Source organism: Xenopus laevis, chromosome 8L (genome assembly GCF_017654675.1).
Source record: "Xenopus laevis strain J_2021 chromosome 8L, Xenopus_laevis_v10.1, whole genome shotgun sequence".
In the NCBI taxonomy this organism is placed as follows: Eukaryota; Metazoa; Chordata; class Amphibia; order Anura; family Pipidae; genus Xenopus; species Xenopus laevis.
The window spans coordinates 96,622,791-96,638,681 of NC_054385.1; the positions used below are offsets into that span (position 1 = coordinate 96,622,791).

A 15,891-nucleotide genomic window follows, 5' to 3' on the forward strand; every position below is an offset into this window, starting at 1 on the left:
ATTCTGTATTGATGAAGTCAACGATGCTTGGATGTCTGCCTCCAGCTGTCATTTCGTAGTGATAATGGAAGTTGTAATTGAGTACTTCAGGCATTGTGGAAGCAGGAACAACCTCTTGAGCTTTACTCAAAAATTTACAGTAAAAATTGTTTTTTTTTTTCATGTTTATAGTATATTAGTCATTTAACTAAGGCTGCTGTGTTATTTTTTTTCTAGGAGATTTGACTCAATACATCCATCTAAGAAGCAAATTCTACTCATGCTCGTATGTTAGTTGGCAGTAAATCTGCATAGTAATAGCAACATGGGAACAATTAGTAACTGGACAGTTCATTTAGCATATCTCTGTTTATTAGTTTTGATAATAAAGTATACATGTTTCAACATTGAATAAAGTTAGCAAGGTATCATTATCGCATTACAAACAACATGTCATGCCAGTTTACACATCTGATCATCTGAAGCAATGTTGACAATGAAATGTTATATTTAAACCTTAACCTAAAAAAAAAATCATCTCAAATATATCTTGGTGATTAGGTATGTTTTCCTAACTGTATCGTTTTGACAATAAAAATGTTCCAAATGGCCCCATTGGTTTTTATCTATGGGTAGGAGTCGGTGTTAACTACTGTAAGTCATAATGGAAAAGAAGAGGAATTTTTAAAATCTTCCCAAGGTTGCCATATAATGTCATGGTACTCTCTTTTGTTCATAACTATCACTGTTAAATGGTGCATTTCTTGGATATAGTTGAGTCTAAATATAAACTGAGGCACAGAGAGAGTCGGAGAAATCCAATTAAGTGCTATAACCCATCGTGCAGCGGACCATATTTGCAACAATAAATAGTTAACCGATTTGTCAAAACCAGGAGATGGATAGTTCAATAAAATGTGCTCTGGGGCTCGTAATACAGGGTTGTGAAATACCTCTGATGCTATCTATACTATAGCATTCCAATAATTCTCCACAATCGGACAAGTCCACCAAAAGTATTTATAATCACCTATCTCTCCACAACCTCTAATGGAGAGTTTACTTAATGTTTGATGCACCTTCTCTTTTATCTCCTCTATCTACAGAGCCTCATGGGAAGAACTTCAGCAGCTAACCAGAGAAAGAGGAAAGCGTCTGCAGGATGCTGAGGCTGTGCATAAAAGTTTCTGGGACCTCAAAGAAGCCCTGGCTCATATAGAGGTTCATATTTCATATGGCTTTGTTCCTATGTTAATAAAACATTTTAGATTTTACATTTGGTTTAGATTGAATAGTGGTATAAATACGTTTCAGGTGGTTAAATTATCTTTTTGTCTTGCATTGCACTGTGGAAAATTGGCACACTGGTGTTATTTGCTCCTTGCTAGTAATGACATCACCTCCAGTTTGGCCAAAATATGGGCATGGGCTGTATAAATATTCATTGAAATTAATAACTGCTCATTGCAAAAACCATATATTTCTAGAAATTTGGCAACTTAATTAAAGAAATCCTAGCCATGTAAATAAAATAACTTTCTGAAAAAACTGTTAGTCTTCGGCTGTGCAGATATAATCGGAAGGTGCTCTTTGATGCAAGATGATCCCAGAGTGAGCTTCTTTGTAATGGTGGGTGGTATGGAAAAACCACAATGTATGGAGGGCAAGGTAGTTTGCAAATCTTCATTCTCCATCTTTATGATCAATGCAAAAAATGAAAGTTTGAAAATAATTCTCCTTATCTAAACTGTTTTTTTGTGTCTCAAAATTGTTACAAAGTATCTTATTTGCACCTGTTAACTGTTCTGTGCTCTCCACCAAAAGCCAATTAAGTTAGAAACTTTGTTTCTTTTTCTGGCTGTTCAGTGCAGAGAAAATAGGGACTTTCCAGTACAAACGAGGGACTGCAGGTTGAGCTGTCAAAAGAGGGACTGTCCCTCTGAAAAAGGGACAGTTGGGAGGTATGTGGATGATGGTTTAAAAGGATAGGCTTTAGCTGCAAGAATTGGTCGACGATACAAATATATAAGTACTGAAGGATAGAACAGAGCCAGATCTGAGAATCTACGACTGCAAACTTGGAATCTGGGCATAAGTAATTGACAGTGAATTGATGTCAGAGCAGATACTAGCAGGCCCGAATTTCCTGCACTGGCACCCCTAGTGCCCGCCAACCTACTTTCACACACGCAACTCCCCCCCCCCAAGCAGTACATCCCCAGTGCTCCTTAGAATGTGGCTGGGCGGCAAGCTGCCCCTAAAATTTTGCCACCCTGGGACCAGCCCTTTGTAGCCTTGCCATAAATCGAGGCCTGGATACTGGTGTGTCAGTAAGTATAAATGTTGATTTTGAGCCACTAATGTTGCTTGTGCATACATGTATGGAATTTGTAGCTCCTGGAGCACATTGCATAAATACTTTGCCAAAGATAAGGTGGCATGCAAGATTTGCCGTGCACAGAAGGTGATTGGGGAGTCAGGTTGGCATAAATTATGAACCCTAATGTTCTATGCTGCTATCTGTTGTCACTGCAACACAAATATTTCCATCTAACCAATGAATCCTACTAATTAAATAACCAGACTGAACACCAAAACTTGTTGGAAAAAAAAGTGGTGCCTGATGTCACAGCTTTATTAAACATTTAGCATTTTAAGTCTCCTCCACCACATGCGGCCCATTTGGCATCACATGTAATTTTTTAAGAGCATCTACCAAGGAGTAGCCCAGAGCCCTTTGCCCTGCTCTCCCTGGTTTCTCTCTTCTCAGCATGCCCCATGGAAGCCTGCTAGCCTGAGCATAGCCCCTACCCTTTGGTGCTTTCTCTGTCCTGCCGCATACCACCATTAAAAAAGAGGGAACTCCTAAACCAGACTATGATGCAGCCTTTTTTCATCCAGCTGCAAAAACTCAAATATTTGGGTCCCCCTATTTTTGTGGCCTGATATACTACTGAAACAAGTGAAAGTCCATCCCTAATTTCTTTATTTGCTTTTCTGTTTTGACTACAGAGGTTGCTGTTCATCTTAAACAAATAAGTACTTAGTTTATTATTATCCAAACCAACCATTGCAGCTAACCATTTACAAAAAATCACTTTAAACTGGTATCTGGAAAATGCCATACTATACTTACGCCTTAGAAATGGGCCACCGTCTGTTCCTTTTACTGCTGCAAATTCCTGTATAACCTTCCATGGGCAATTTTCAGCTTCTTGTTTTTGTATAATTATCCAGTTACCTTTGTTTAACTGATTTTTTACTTTCTGATTAAAGGAGAATTCAACCCGTAATAAAAGAAAACCCCTACCCTGGTAGACCCCCCTCACTCCTTCTACCCCCCTAGTATACCTGCCCCCTGGGGCAAATGCCCCTAATTTTTTACTCACCCCTTCATGCAGATTCTGGCCTCGGAGTTCATGGCAGCCATCTTCTTTCTTTAGTCTTTTTCGGAAGTTTCAGCGCAGTTAGAGTAAATTTCCTGTCCCAAACCACTGCGCATGCGACAAAAGTCACGAAAATTTTTGTGACTTTCAGCGCATGCGCAGTTTTTCAGGACAGGAAATTTACTCCAACTGCGCATGTGCTGAAAATGCTGTCAAAACATGAAGATTACCAGAGAAGAGGAAGATAGCTGCCGTGAACGCCAAAGCCAGAATCTGCATGGAGGGGTGAGTAAAAAATTAAGGGGCATTTGCCAAGGGGGGGCAGGTAGGCTGGGGGGGAGGAGGGAGGTTGGGTCTACCCAGGGTAGGGGGGAGGGTTTTTTTTTTATTACGGGTTGAATTCTCCTTTAAGCATAAGACTGAGTTTTCTATATTCTGATGTCCTCCCTTTGTGAACCTCAACATTCCTCCTTCTTGATGGAGTTACCAATTCCCCTATCCAAAAACGTCCCTTTAAACGCTAATGTTAAAGTTGACCAGAATAATTTTCTCTGTGCTTGTATTTTACCTGTAATTTGGCATCAAATGAACTGTCCAAAGTTTTTTAGTTAGGTCTTCGTCCTTGTTAGCTATTATGAACTGTGCTATTGCTATTTCTGCATCAATATTTCCTTTACTTAAACAACAACCATTGCTTCCGAGCTCTATGATACACTTGCCATATTTTCTTGGAAACTGAGCATTATATCAGTTGCATGGCCCTTCAATCCCCAAATGCACAATTGTATTGGAAATACCTGTAACATTGAACCTTGTTGACTCTACAAGTATATTCTCAACAACTGGTATGTGGGTGGCTCTAAAGATTGTGTTATTTTCTAAACAAATCCATACAAGTTGCCTAAATGAATTGATTTCTAGGGTGGAATATGCTGATTAATTGCACAATGCCAGCACTACAGTCATATTTGCCATCCAAAATAAGCCTCCGCTATGCCATTTTGCTAGCCATTCCTAAGCACACCGATTATCCTAGACATATGCCCCAAAACCAAAGTAGTGACTTTAATAGCTTCATCGCTCGGTTGGATTGTGCTGGCTGAGACCAAATTCTAACCACTTAAATCCTTTAGAAACCTATCTGTTTCCTCCTAGTCTAAGTATATGTACTATGAGCTATTTCCCATAACCCTGTATTCCCTCACTTGCTAAAAAGCCATCCAACCCCTTCTTAAAGCTATCTAATGTATCAGCCTGTACAACTGATTCAGGGAGACAATTCCACATCTTCACAGCTCTCTCTGTAAAAAACCCCTTCCGAATATTTAGGCAGAAACTCTTTTCTTCTAATTTAGAATGGGTGACCTCGTGTCAGCTGGAAAGACCTACTGGTAAATAAAGCATTAAGAAATTATTTATATGATCCCCTTATATATTTTTACATAGTTATCATATCACCCTTAAGTGCCTCATAGTAACATAATACATTCTTTCCGTGGCAGCCTCACAGTTGTATGCCGTTGAAATTGCTCTTGTCTGTACTGCTGAGATGATTCCTCATGTTGCCTTTGTGACAGGGTGTTTGGCAAACACCACTGACTTGAAGGAAAGTACATGGAAAAGAGTACATTTAAACTGCAAGATAGGTGTTGCAGAGGGATACTTGGCTCAGGTAGGGTTAATATTCCCTCTCAGCCAGGTAATTAAGTGGCAGCTGAGAGAGGATCTACCTGGCAATGTAAAAGGGCTGTGTGAGCACAGTTTAGGGCTCTCCAAACACCTCCTAGAGTGGAGGGAAGTGAGGGGCTGTGAGAGACAGAGCTGGGCAGAAGGAGCTTTGCTGCCAGCTAGAGAGTTCCAGAGCTTGGAGCCTAAATCCCTTGTGGGGAAAGAAAGAGGAAAGGACTGGCAGAGGCTAGTGAGTCTGAATCCCAGGAGGGTAAGCCAGCAGGGCAGAGTGTGAAGCCCAAATACTTCAAGGTGCGGAGGGTGAGAGTTTCCTTTGATGGTGAGTGACCAGAGGGGGGAAAACCCTGAATGTTTTGCAGTGTATTTACTGAACTGTACCCTGCATGTTCTACAGTGAAGTTGAACTGTAACCTGAACATTTTTCTGTTGCCTTTTTGTTGGGAATGTCCAGTGCTTAATAAAGCTGTGTTTTGTCCTAAACCTTGGTGTCCCTGTCTCTAAGCTCCAAAATCCTAAACTACCTGCCTGGTTCTCACTCCTAGAGATAAGATTCTAGGGCCCTATTACCCCCTGTGTTACCTAACCTGTATCGGCCTACTCCTGGCCAGCTATAGTGGGGCTGGTGGCTGAGCCTGGTAACATTTGTGGTGGGAGGGCAGCTGAAAGCTGGGGTACTGTTGGGAGGGTGAGCTGGAAACCTGCAGGATTAGATATAGCCCCAAAATGAACACTTAAGCAACAGATAGTTTACATCATATTAAGTGGCATATTAAAGAATTTTATCAAACTGGTAAATATATTTAAGTAAATATTGCCCTTTTACATCTCTTGCCTTGAGCCGACTTTTCGTGATGGTGCCTCAGTGATCACCTGACCAGAAATACTACAGCTCTAACTATAACAGGAAGAAGTGTAGGAACAAAAGACAGAACTCTGTATGTTAATTGGCTCATGTGACCTAACATGTATGGTTTGTTTGTGTGCACAGTGAATCCTATGATCTCAGGGGGCGGCCCTTATTTTTTTAAAATGGCAATTTCTATTTATGATTACCCAATGGCACATACTACTAGAAAGTATATTATTATGAAAATGGTTTATTTACATGAAGCAGGGTTTTACATATGAGCTGTTTTATGCAGTATATTTTTATAGAGACCTATATTGTTTGGGGGGTATAGTTTTCCTTTAATCTCCTCCCCTCTCATACCTGACTTGAGCCAAGGGGAGAGGGTTGAAAACAACCAACTAGAGAGATCCTCCACCCCCTGCCACTGGAAGTCAGCAACACCTAGCCCCAAGAACAATAGGTCTCATGGCCTCAAATTAAAGAATTGCAGCCTTCTTATTCCACAGGGCTGCTGACAAATGGTACAGCAACCCCTTGCATCAACACTACCCAAATGGCCTTTGTATTTTGGGGGCTATAGGACATGTTTCTAATGAATATACAGTTGTAGAAGACATGGTAATATGTAATGTAGAGGTTTCTACTACAATAAATATGTTAAGAGACTGATCAAGACAAAAACAGTTCAATCATCTGAGCATTTGATGGCAGAGTAACCTATTTTGTAACAGTGCTTAAATGATGTCCATTAGTTTAATATAATTTCTTTTTACAGGAAAAATCAAAAAGTGTTCCTGATGACATTGCCAAAGAGCTCAGTGGAGTCCAATCCCAGCTACGTAAACAAGAAGCCCTGGAGCACGAGCTGTCTGGGAACGAACAGCAGGTATTTCATTATTCATACAATATGTGTACAAAAGTAAGAGGTACAATAGTGAAGGTATCCATTACATTTTTCCTCCCGTGTTTCAGTGATGCTTGATGGTACATTGAATAGTTGAATCTAATGTCTTTTTAGCCTAAATTAATTGTATTGTATGCTAAGGATGAGGACCCAGAAAAGTAATTGATATGGTGATAATAGCAATTAAGTACCCAGGCATTTCTCTGCCCCTAAAATTATATACATATATTCAACATTTTGCTCCGCAGCTGTTGCTTAACTTAAACTCTGAACCACCCTTCATAGCGTGCAGCTCTAGGTTTCTGAGCAGGAAGAAACTAAAGACATTATTGTTGTTTGTACTATGGTTACTCTGATTTACCCAACTGAAAGCATCCATAGATACACTTAAAATATCATCTCTCAAATACCTTTCATAATAAAGCATGAAGTAATGATAGAATACAGTGAGATACCCCAGCTGGTATAATTGCAGCAGATCTCAACGCTGTATACACCACATTAAGTATATGAATTTAAATGAACATACATGGTAACCATTATAAATTGAAATCCTGCCCTTAATGGCAAACTAAAGAATTTACTGGGTAAGTAAGTAATGTTTGCCCTTACTCCACTTTTTTAACTATATTAGCATGGCCCTTAACATCAGGCTCCGGATTTGTGGTGAGGCCACAAATGGCCGGGCCTAGGGCGGCAAGTTGGTAGGGGCGGCATGCAGTCCAGCCATTTGCTGAGCACAACTGACATCTGCTAAGGAATGTTCAGATATCGGTAGGAAAATGTACAATGTGTTCATAAAATACAGGTGCTGTTCCTACTATCACTTTACTATTTAAGAAAGAAAGCCACATTTTTTATTATATATATGATTAATGTTTAACACCTAATGCCTCCTCACATAGGACCAATTAGAACTGCAAACTGTTCAATAACTACGTTACAATAAATAACAGCCTGTCATAATAAAGGAAGGGATTTCCAAACTGAAGCTGTCCAGCTGTTTTTCATCTACAGCTGCCAACATTCACATTCTCTGGGTTAAAATTCAGCAACAGCTGAAGTGCCAAAATTGAAATGACACACGCAATAAACTCATTTATAATGATCCTATGTGAACCTCAGGTTGCGATGATACTCTTCAAAAAATGTCCCTATCGTCAGCAGTAATCATCTATCTGTTTCATGGGAGAAGAAGATTTTCTCAGCAACTACTAAGACTGCAGCACATGTCCGTTCCACAGTTACTTAACTCAACTTCTAAGCACTGATCCTGGCCTAGAGAAGATGTCAGGAGTTAATAATGTGAATATATATGTTTTAAAACACTGCAGCACTCCTGGTATAGTGTATTTTCAAGAGCTATACATTTTGATTTTAATCCTTGGCAGGGAGGGTTAAACTACAACCAGCAAATGTATTGTTGTGTAGTACCAACCATACAAAATTGTTTGCTATTGTATTTATAATATAGCAACATTTCTAGCCCTCTAGTTGTTTTGGCATTATATGATGCCTACAACCCATAAGAGATGCTTTATCCGGACAGGCACATGTCATATTTCCATTAAAACACAGATCACTGACTTGTTATCCTTTTGAATTCTAATATCAGTTCTTACATTAACGAAATTACAATGCTATTTCATTGTAAATCTAAGTATGAAAAGTATCACAGCATTAGGCCCACAAATCTCTTCCTTTCAGGTCTATAAGACAATGGGGCAAATTCACTAAGAATCGTAGTTGCGCCAGGCGCAACTTCGCTGCACTTCGCCACACTTCGCCAGGCGTAGTTTCGCCAGCGCTCCGCAAATTCACTAAAATCCGAAGTTGCGCACAGGGGTAGCGTAAGGTTGCGAAGTTGCGTTAGCATTGATTCGCTAAGTGGAGCGAAGTTATGGAGGAATACGTAGAATCACTACAAATGCCTGGGAAACCTTCAAAACATCAAATACAATTTTTTTTGCCCTACACATGTGCCCACTGTATATTTAAGTTGCCATGAGTTAGGAAATGTAGGGGGGAAGGAGGGGAGCCCCAAAAATTTGGTCGATCTTTTTCAGCCTATCGCCCATAATATAGAAAAAACGCCAGCGTTTTTTGGGACTTAGAAAAAATGTGACCTTTTTTTGAAGCAATCCCTATCTACTCTATTGCGCTTCGCCTGGTCTGAGGTGGCGAAGGAAGTCTAGCGTAAAAGGTAGCGTTCAGTACACTGCACGCGTTAGTGAATTTGCGTAGTTACGTCCGTAGCGAAAATTCGCCAGGCGTAAGGGTGCCAAGTAACACTAGCGAATTTACGCCAGCGTTTGTTAGTGAATTTGCGAAGTTACGAAAATGCCCAACGCTAGCGAATTGCCGCTAGGGTTAGGCGCTTCGGCGCTTAGTGAATTTGGGTCAATGTCACAGCAGATGGTTAAAGTAGAACTAAACCCTAAAAATGAACATAGCTAGAAATAATATATTTTATATACTGAACTTATTGCACCAGCCTAAATGTTCAGCATCTCTATAGTAGTAATGATCCAGGCCTTCAAATTTGTCACAGGAGCTCTCCATCTTGGATATTGTTAGGAGTGTCAGTAACCTGCACATGCTCTGTGTGCTTTGAGCTGCTGTTGAGAAGCTAAGATAAGGGTTTGTCATCAGAAAAGAAGTCTGTTGATGGTTCAATGCTGATGATTAAATTCTGATGCTAACTGCACTTTTTTTTAGAGCTGCCATGCATTTATAATCTGTATTATTTGCTAATCCGTCTCATATTGTGACATTTATATTATATATACAGTATATTGTGCATCAGTCCCTAAGCTCAGTAACTGCCAGCATGTGTAGTGAATCGGCAGAAAAGGAGAATGGGAGCTACAGGGACATATTTGGAGGCACAGATCTTTTCTGCTAAAGTTCTGTGGCTGCATCGGGATGGTATAGAAGTCCAAAAAATAATGTACAATATTTTGCCCCTACTACTTTAGTTGAGCTTTAGTTTCCCTTTAATAGCAGCTAAAAGCAATATGCCTGAAATCACAGGTGGAAATAAAGATAACTTACCACAGTCATTGTTTGCATCGCCATAAATATTGCGACATCCAGTCATGCAGCATTCTTCTTTATCCAGGCTTGGACTGATACACTGGCACATGGCAGAAGGCAGGTGATTGGCTTAAAAAAGCTGCTGACAAGCCTTATTTCTTTTCTAGATCCATGCTAATTGCTGCTTGGTACACAGGAACAACAGTGCTTCAGTAGTTAGTACTTCTTAAGTTCCAGTCATTTTCCTATTTATAGTATTTTAGTTGCAAAAGCTAAATATGATCATCCCTTCAAGTACCCAACATCCACAGATATGTGTGGAATTATCACATCCTAGGTTTAGGGTGAAAGGCTGTTCATCATAGGCAAAAAAAAGTGTTAATTTTAAAATGTTTATGCTCTTACCCCTATATGTTATAAAGGCATTCACTGACCCCCTACACCAGTGATCCCCCAACCAGTGGTTTGTGAGCAATATGTTGCTCACCAACCCCTTGGATGTTGCTGCAGTGGCCTCAAAGCAGGTGCCATTTTTTAATTCCTGGCTTGTAGGCAGGTTTTTGTTGCATAAAAACCAGGTGTACTGCCAAACAGTTTTCTGTTGGTTGACAGTCCACATAGGGGCTACCAAATGGCCAATCACAGTACTTATTTGGCACCCCCAGGAACATTTTTCATGCTTGTGTTGCTCTCCGACCCTTCTTATATCTGAATGTTGCTCAGGGTACGAAAGGTCGGGGACCCCTTTCCTAGACACAAGTACTACAACTCATTCTAAGAATTGGCTGATCCACAGTGTCTCTGAGTGTAGACACAGTGAGGAGTGGAGACCAGTGGACAAGCTAATTATCAGCCCTGTGTGGCAGTAGCCTAGGGAGTGAAATGGTTATTTAAAAAGCCTTTGTCGGTGCAGAGAAAGGCATAATGTGGAGAAAAGATACAGTATGGAGAGAAGATGTATAGAGAAGGGGAAAAGAGGCAGTGCATCGAGGTAGGTATAAGGAGAAGAAGACAGGGAAAGGGCACAGCTAGTTAGCACAAATGAAGGAATACTTTAAAAATGTTCTTTTAGCAGAATCGCATAATTTTCATTTGTAATATGCTACATTCAGGGCAATCTTGCTTTTCTTTCTCCTGTAAGGACTGTGGTGGAAAAGTTTGTTATTCATGAATTAAAAGAACAGTCTGATAAAAAGAAACATTTTTAATAACCAACCAATAAAACATGTTTTTGTGCAGCTTCAAGAAGTGATTGATGCAGCTGACGAGGCTCTGCCCCGTTGTACCACCAGCCAGAGATTCCCTTTGCAACAGAAGCAAAAGGAAGTGGTGGAGAAGTGGGAATTACTGAAGACCAAAGTAGAGAAACGGAGGACAGACCTGGAGCAAGCCTGCAAATTATACTTCTTCTTAACCATGGTATGACATGAGGGCCTACAAGTACAGACTTATCTATATATTGACAATCCTATGCTAGAAAAACACTGCACCACATGCTAAAGCAATATGCTAAGTCATGTGTTGTTGAATTCTATCTTGTGAAAGCTGTTGGGAATGATTTCAAAAGCTGAATCACATGTAGTCTGCAGGGGGATACTAGTTGGCTATGAATCAGAGATAAATATAATCTGGAACAGAGCTGGGTGTGTGTGAGGCATCCTCCTTATAAGAGCATTCAGCAATTATTGCCTAGATCCCAGCGTCTGCAAGCTGAAAATGCAAACTGGTGTGTTGTATAAATGCGAGTGGGCATCTAGGTGAATACATTTATTATATTTATAAGGCAAGGACTTTCCAATTCATCAGAACGATTAAGTTATATCCTTATAAGAGGTACATTCTGGGATCAGAACTTAAATATACACACACCATAATATAGGGACTATATACTTGCTGCCAGAGCAGTGTTGACAGTAACACACTGTCTCACCAGCACTCCCCGTATTACCAACAAATGAGTTCCCAAAACTGGACTACAGAGTTACCCAGAGAATGGGGCTGTGGCTTATTCATTAACACTGGCCAATTGGCTTCTATGCAGTTACCCATAACAACCAATCATTAATTAACTTTGGCTAGGCTTCTGCAGCTAAAATCCAGCACTTTGTCTAATGTCTTCTTGCAGCAGTTGGGTGTCAGATGAATGATCCAAAATATCTTATAGGGGGACTCCCTTTACTAGCAGATGTATTAGAGCTCTCTCAAATAACTGATTCCAGTAAAAACAAAATCCAACAAAATAACTGACTTTTACACATCCTGCATGTAGAGAGACATGATGTCTGGTGATTTTAATAGAGTGAGCTGTAATACATCTTCTAGCTAAAAGGAGCCCCCCCTATAAGATATATTGTATCTAACTGTCAATGAATATCTGACACCCAACTGCTGCATGAAGACAGTATGAAGAGAAACAGATGCTGATAGAGGAATAGTGAACATAAACTTGATTATTTCAGAAACGGTTCAGGATTTTTAATTGATTATATTTAGAAAACTTCTTATTTCAGTTTGCTGAAGCTTCTATTAAATTTTCATTTTCGTGATAGTGCCCCTTCAAGGTGGCCCATAAAAGCTGCCGACAGACAAAGTCAAAAATTGATGTCGATCGGACAGGTTTAAGAATCCAGCCGGATCGAGGACCACATTGGTTCGATGATGTGGTCCTCGCTTCCACCGCTTGCATTCCTGGCCCTTCCCTTCCCTAGGGCCCACGATCAGATCAGCCCAATATCGCCCCTTCCAAGGTTGGCATATCATATTCTCTTGTTTGGCAACCTCGCAAAATGAGCGAATGTGCTTATGTACGGCCACCTTTAGTAAATGAAACGAATTGCTTGTAGAAGGCACAGAACCTGTGCTCTGTAGGTAAAGTGGCACAAAACACAACCCTTCCACAGGATAAAGCAAAATATAATTATAGAAATGGGGACAGATCCATGGGTGGGGACTTAAAGGTCACTGATATTTTCCATATTAAAAGGAAAAGTGTTACAAAGTTAATGGCATACACTTTTAATCTTAGACTTTAACAAGCTGGAGATGAACCCATATATATACACATATGTGGAAATTGAATCCACTGTTGTATGGGGTCACTAAATCATCTTGCAAAAGCTGTATTAAATTAGTGTTAAGTTAAAATTGTTAGCACGAAGAAATAATTTTTTGCATTGCCCATATTTTTCCAGTTTATGACTTTTAGTACAAATGTCTAAAAAAGGTAATTCCATATGTATCCAATGAGTGTGAAAACAAATATCAAAGACTCTTTGAAAATTATTCTTTGCATTAGAAGCGAAACCTATCAAGTTATAGAGACAGACCGCCCTCTCCATTAAGGCTAAAGTATCCTAAACCTCCATATCCAATAGACCTCATGGGTAAGAGTTTTAGTCATGGTTTCTCTTTCTCTCGTCTTATCCACGTCAAGTAACTACACTAATATCGTAATTGGGAAACATGATGGCCATGTTCAACAAAGTTCCATGCAACAGATTTATCTTGTGTATTCATTATATCACCTGTTTTAATCCCATTTTAAATTTGACTAGAAGTCTGCTCAGTGTATGATTTCTTAAAAAGGCATTTGATATTAATAAAAGCATTGGTGATAGGAGATGAACATAGAGTGAAGGTGCTGGAAGACAGTGAAGGTTCCCCAGAATATAGCTATATAAGCTGAAAGCAAGCTATGGATTCATCCAGTACCTAAATGTCATTACTGATTTAAAGAAAGACATAGCTCCCCATCAAAAGCCCTAGGACCAATAAATTAAGGGCAAATTCTGCACAGATAAACTTTCAACCCCTCTTTAGATGAATGATTATACACTTATTATCTTCCCTGGGTGCATGGATGTTAACGTTCCAGGTGCAAACAGATGTTGCTTACTTTGCAATGGGGAATAATGTGATGCAGCTTGTAACCCTTATTTATCACAATTTGTTTTGGAAGGAAAGAATCATTATTTGTTTGTGAACAGCAACTTCCAGGATCCAACAGCTGTGCAACTGCTTACGCATTCTGTCAGTTCCACTGGCTAAAATGCTGCCTTGTGATTGTATACAGACAGAAGACTACTTCTTTTACTTCGTTATATTCAGTGTTCAGTTGTTTTGGTTTCATTGACATTACTGGTTATAAAGAAAGGCACATCAGCTGGCAGTAAATGTAATTTAAGGGGGCAAAGTTTACACCTAGTTCTCAAAATCAACCAATCAAGCAAATGTTTAAATTCAAATACAGTAGAACCCAAATTTTAAGTTTTTCAGGTAACCAGGAAAAATAGAATAAAATCCAGAAAAATGTCAAATCAGGGAGATGCTTTAAAACAACTTATGCTTCAAGTACTCAAAGCATATAAGCACAAGAGTCAGTTTTATTCTGAAATACAATATTCATGTTGTTAGTGACATGTTAAGCATTGCATCCTTAATGTTACACTATTGTGGGGCATGTGCAAGATTGGGGCATGCACAACCTAAAGCAAACAGTAAAGGTGGCCATACACGGAGAGATCCGCTCGTTTGGTGATGTCGCCAAACCAGCAGATCTCTCTCCGATATGCCCACCTTGAGGTGGGCAATATTGGGCTGATCCTGATCGTGGGCCCTAGGGAATGGGAACGGGCGGATGCAGCCGCGATCCGACGGGATTTTTAGTCCCATCCGATCGAGATCTGGCCGTCTCAGTCGGGAAGGCCCGTTGGGGGCCCCATACACGGCCAATAAGCTGCCGACTCGGTCTGTTGGCAGCTTTTATCGGCCCGTGTATGGCCACCTTAACATAGTAAGTTAGGTTGAAAAAAGACACACATCCATCAAGTTATTTTTTTTATCCTGCCTAACTTTAGTTGATCCAGAGGAAGGCAAAAAAAAGTGACTGGTGTATGACTATGAGGGGCAAACTAATTTGAATTGACTATTAAGAAACAGAACCATGGCAGAATATGCATCTAGTTAGCATTTTAAACCTCTTCATTTAAATAATAATAACACCCACAGAGGATAAACAGATATTTTTGGGAACATCATTTTTTATTGTTGTAAAATCTGAAAAAACACCCATTGAAATGCATTATAAAATGATCACAAAAAAGTGTCAATTGCTGGGAAAACTTAAAAATCAGGGTATGTAAAATTGAGGTTTCACTGTATGACTTTAAAAGATGGGTTACTAGATCTGGTGCCAAATTTGGCAAAAAATTTTCTCCGGGACTCTAGAAAGATATTCCAATCTATGCCTGCTCAACTTCTATCTTCCTCTATCTTCTAGTAAAATTTTATTTTTAATAGTGTTCCTTAGAGGAGAACTAAAGCTTAACTAAAGAGGTAGGCTACAAATATTGTACATTATGTTTTGGGATTCTGTACCAGCCCAAGGCAACCACAGCTCTTTTTAGCAGTAAAGATCTGTGTCTCCAAAGATGCCCCAGTAGCTCCATCTTCTTTTCTGCTGATTCACTGCACATGCTCTGTGCTGCTGTCATTTACTGAGCTCAGGGACCCACTCACAATATACAGTACACATAGAATAGAAATGTCACAATAGTTGAAGGCTGATTAGTAATTGATACAGATAATTACTACATGGCAGCTCAGAAACCAGTGCAACTAGCATGAGAATTTAATAATCTGTAGCATCATCTTATATTACAGGCAAACCTCATTTTCTGCTTGATAATTTGCGACGACCCCTAAGCTTAGCTCCTCAACAGCTGCTCAGAGCTTGCTGAGAATGTGAGTGTCGCAGACACTTTCCAAAATGGTGACCCCCTGTGACAGGGTTGAAGCCCCGGATCATTTTTCAGCTATTGAGAAGCTGAAAATTTAGGCTGGTGCAATAAGTTAAGCACATAAAATATGGCATTTTTAGCCGTATTTATTTTTAGGATTGAGTTCTCCTTTAAAGGAAAACTATTACAAATATAACATTTAATATGAGCTTCATCTCACGGTATAAGGAGCTTTCTAAACATAATAGATTTGTGAAATAATCAGGAACAATAATCTCATTGTTAGCAATCTGTTGCTCTTAATGAAGA

The 15,891-nt window shown here is 39.7% G+C and overlaps 1 protein-coding gene across 1 annotated transcript in view; it reads left to right on the plus strand.

The window, feature by feature from the left end:
• sptbn5.L (spectrin, beta, non-erythrocytic 5 L homeolog) overlaps positions 1-15,891 on the plus strand; it is a 149,759-nt gene that overhangs the window by 53,292 nt on the left and 80,576 nt on the right. Inside the window, exons 29-31 of the mRNA XM_041573253.1 lie at positions 1,086-1,200; positions 6,680-6,790; positions 11,084-11,263. Coding sequence (XP_041429187.1) covers positions 1,086-1,200; positions 6,680-6,790; positions 11,084-11,263 — 406 coding nt within the window. The remainder of the gene's footprint in view (positions 1-1,085; positions 1,201-6,679; positions 6,791-11,083; positions 11,264-15,891) is intronic.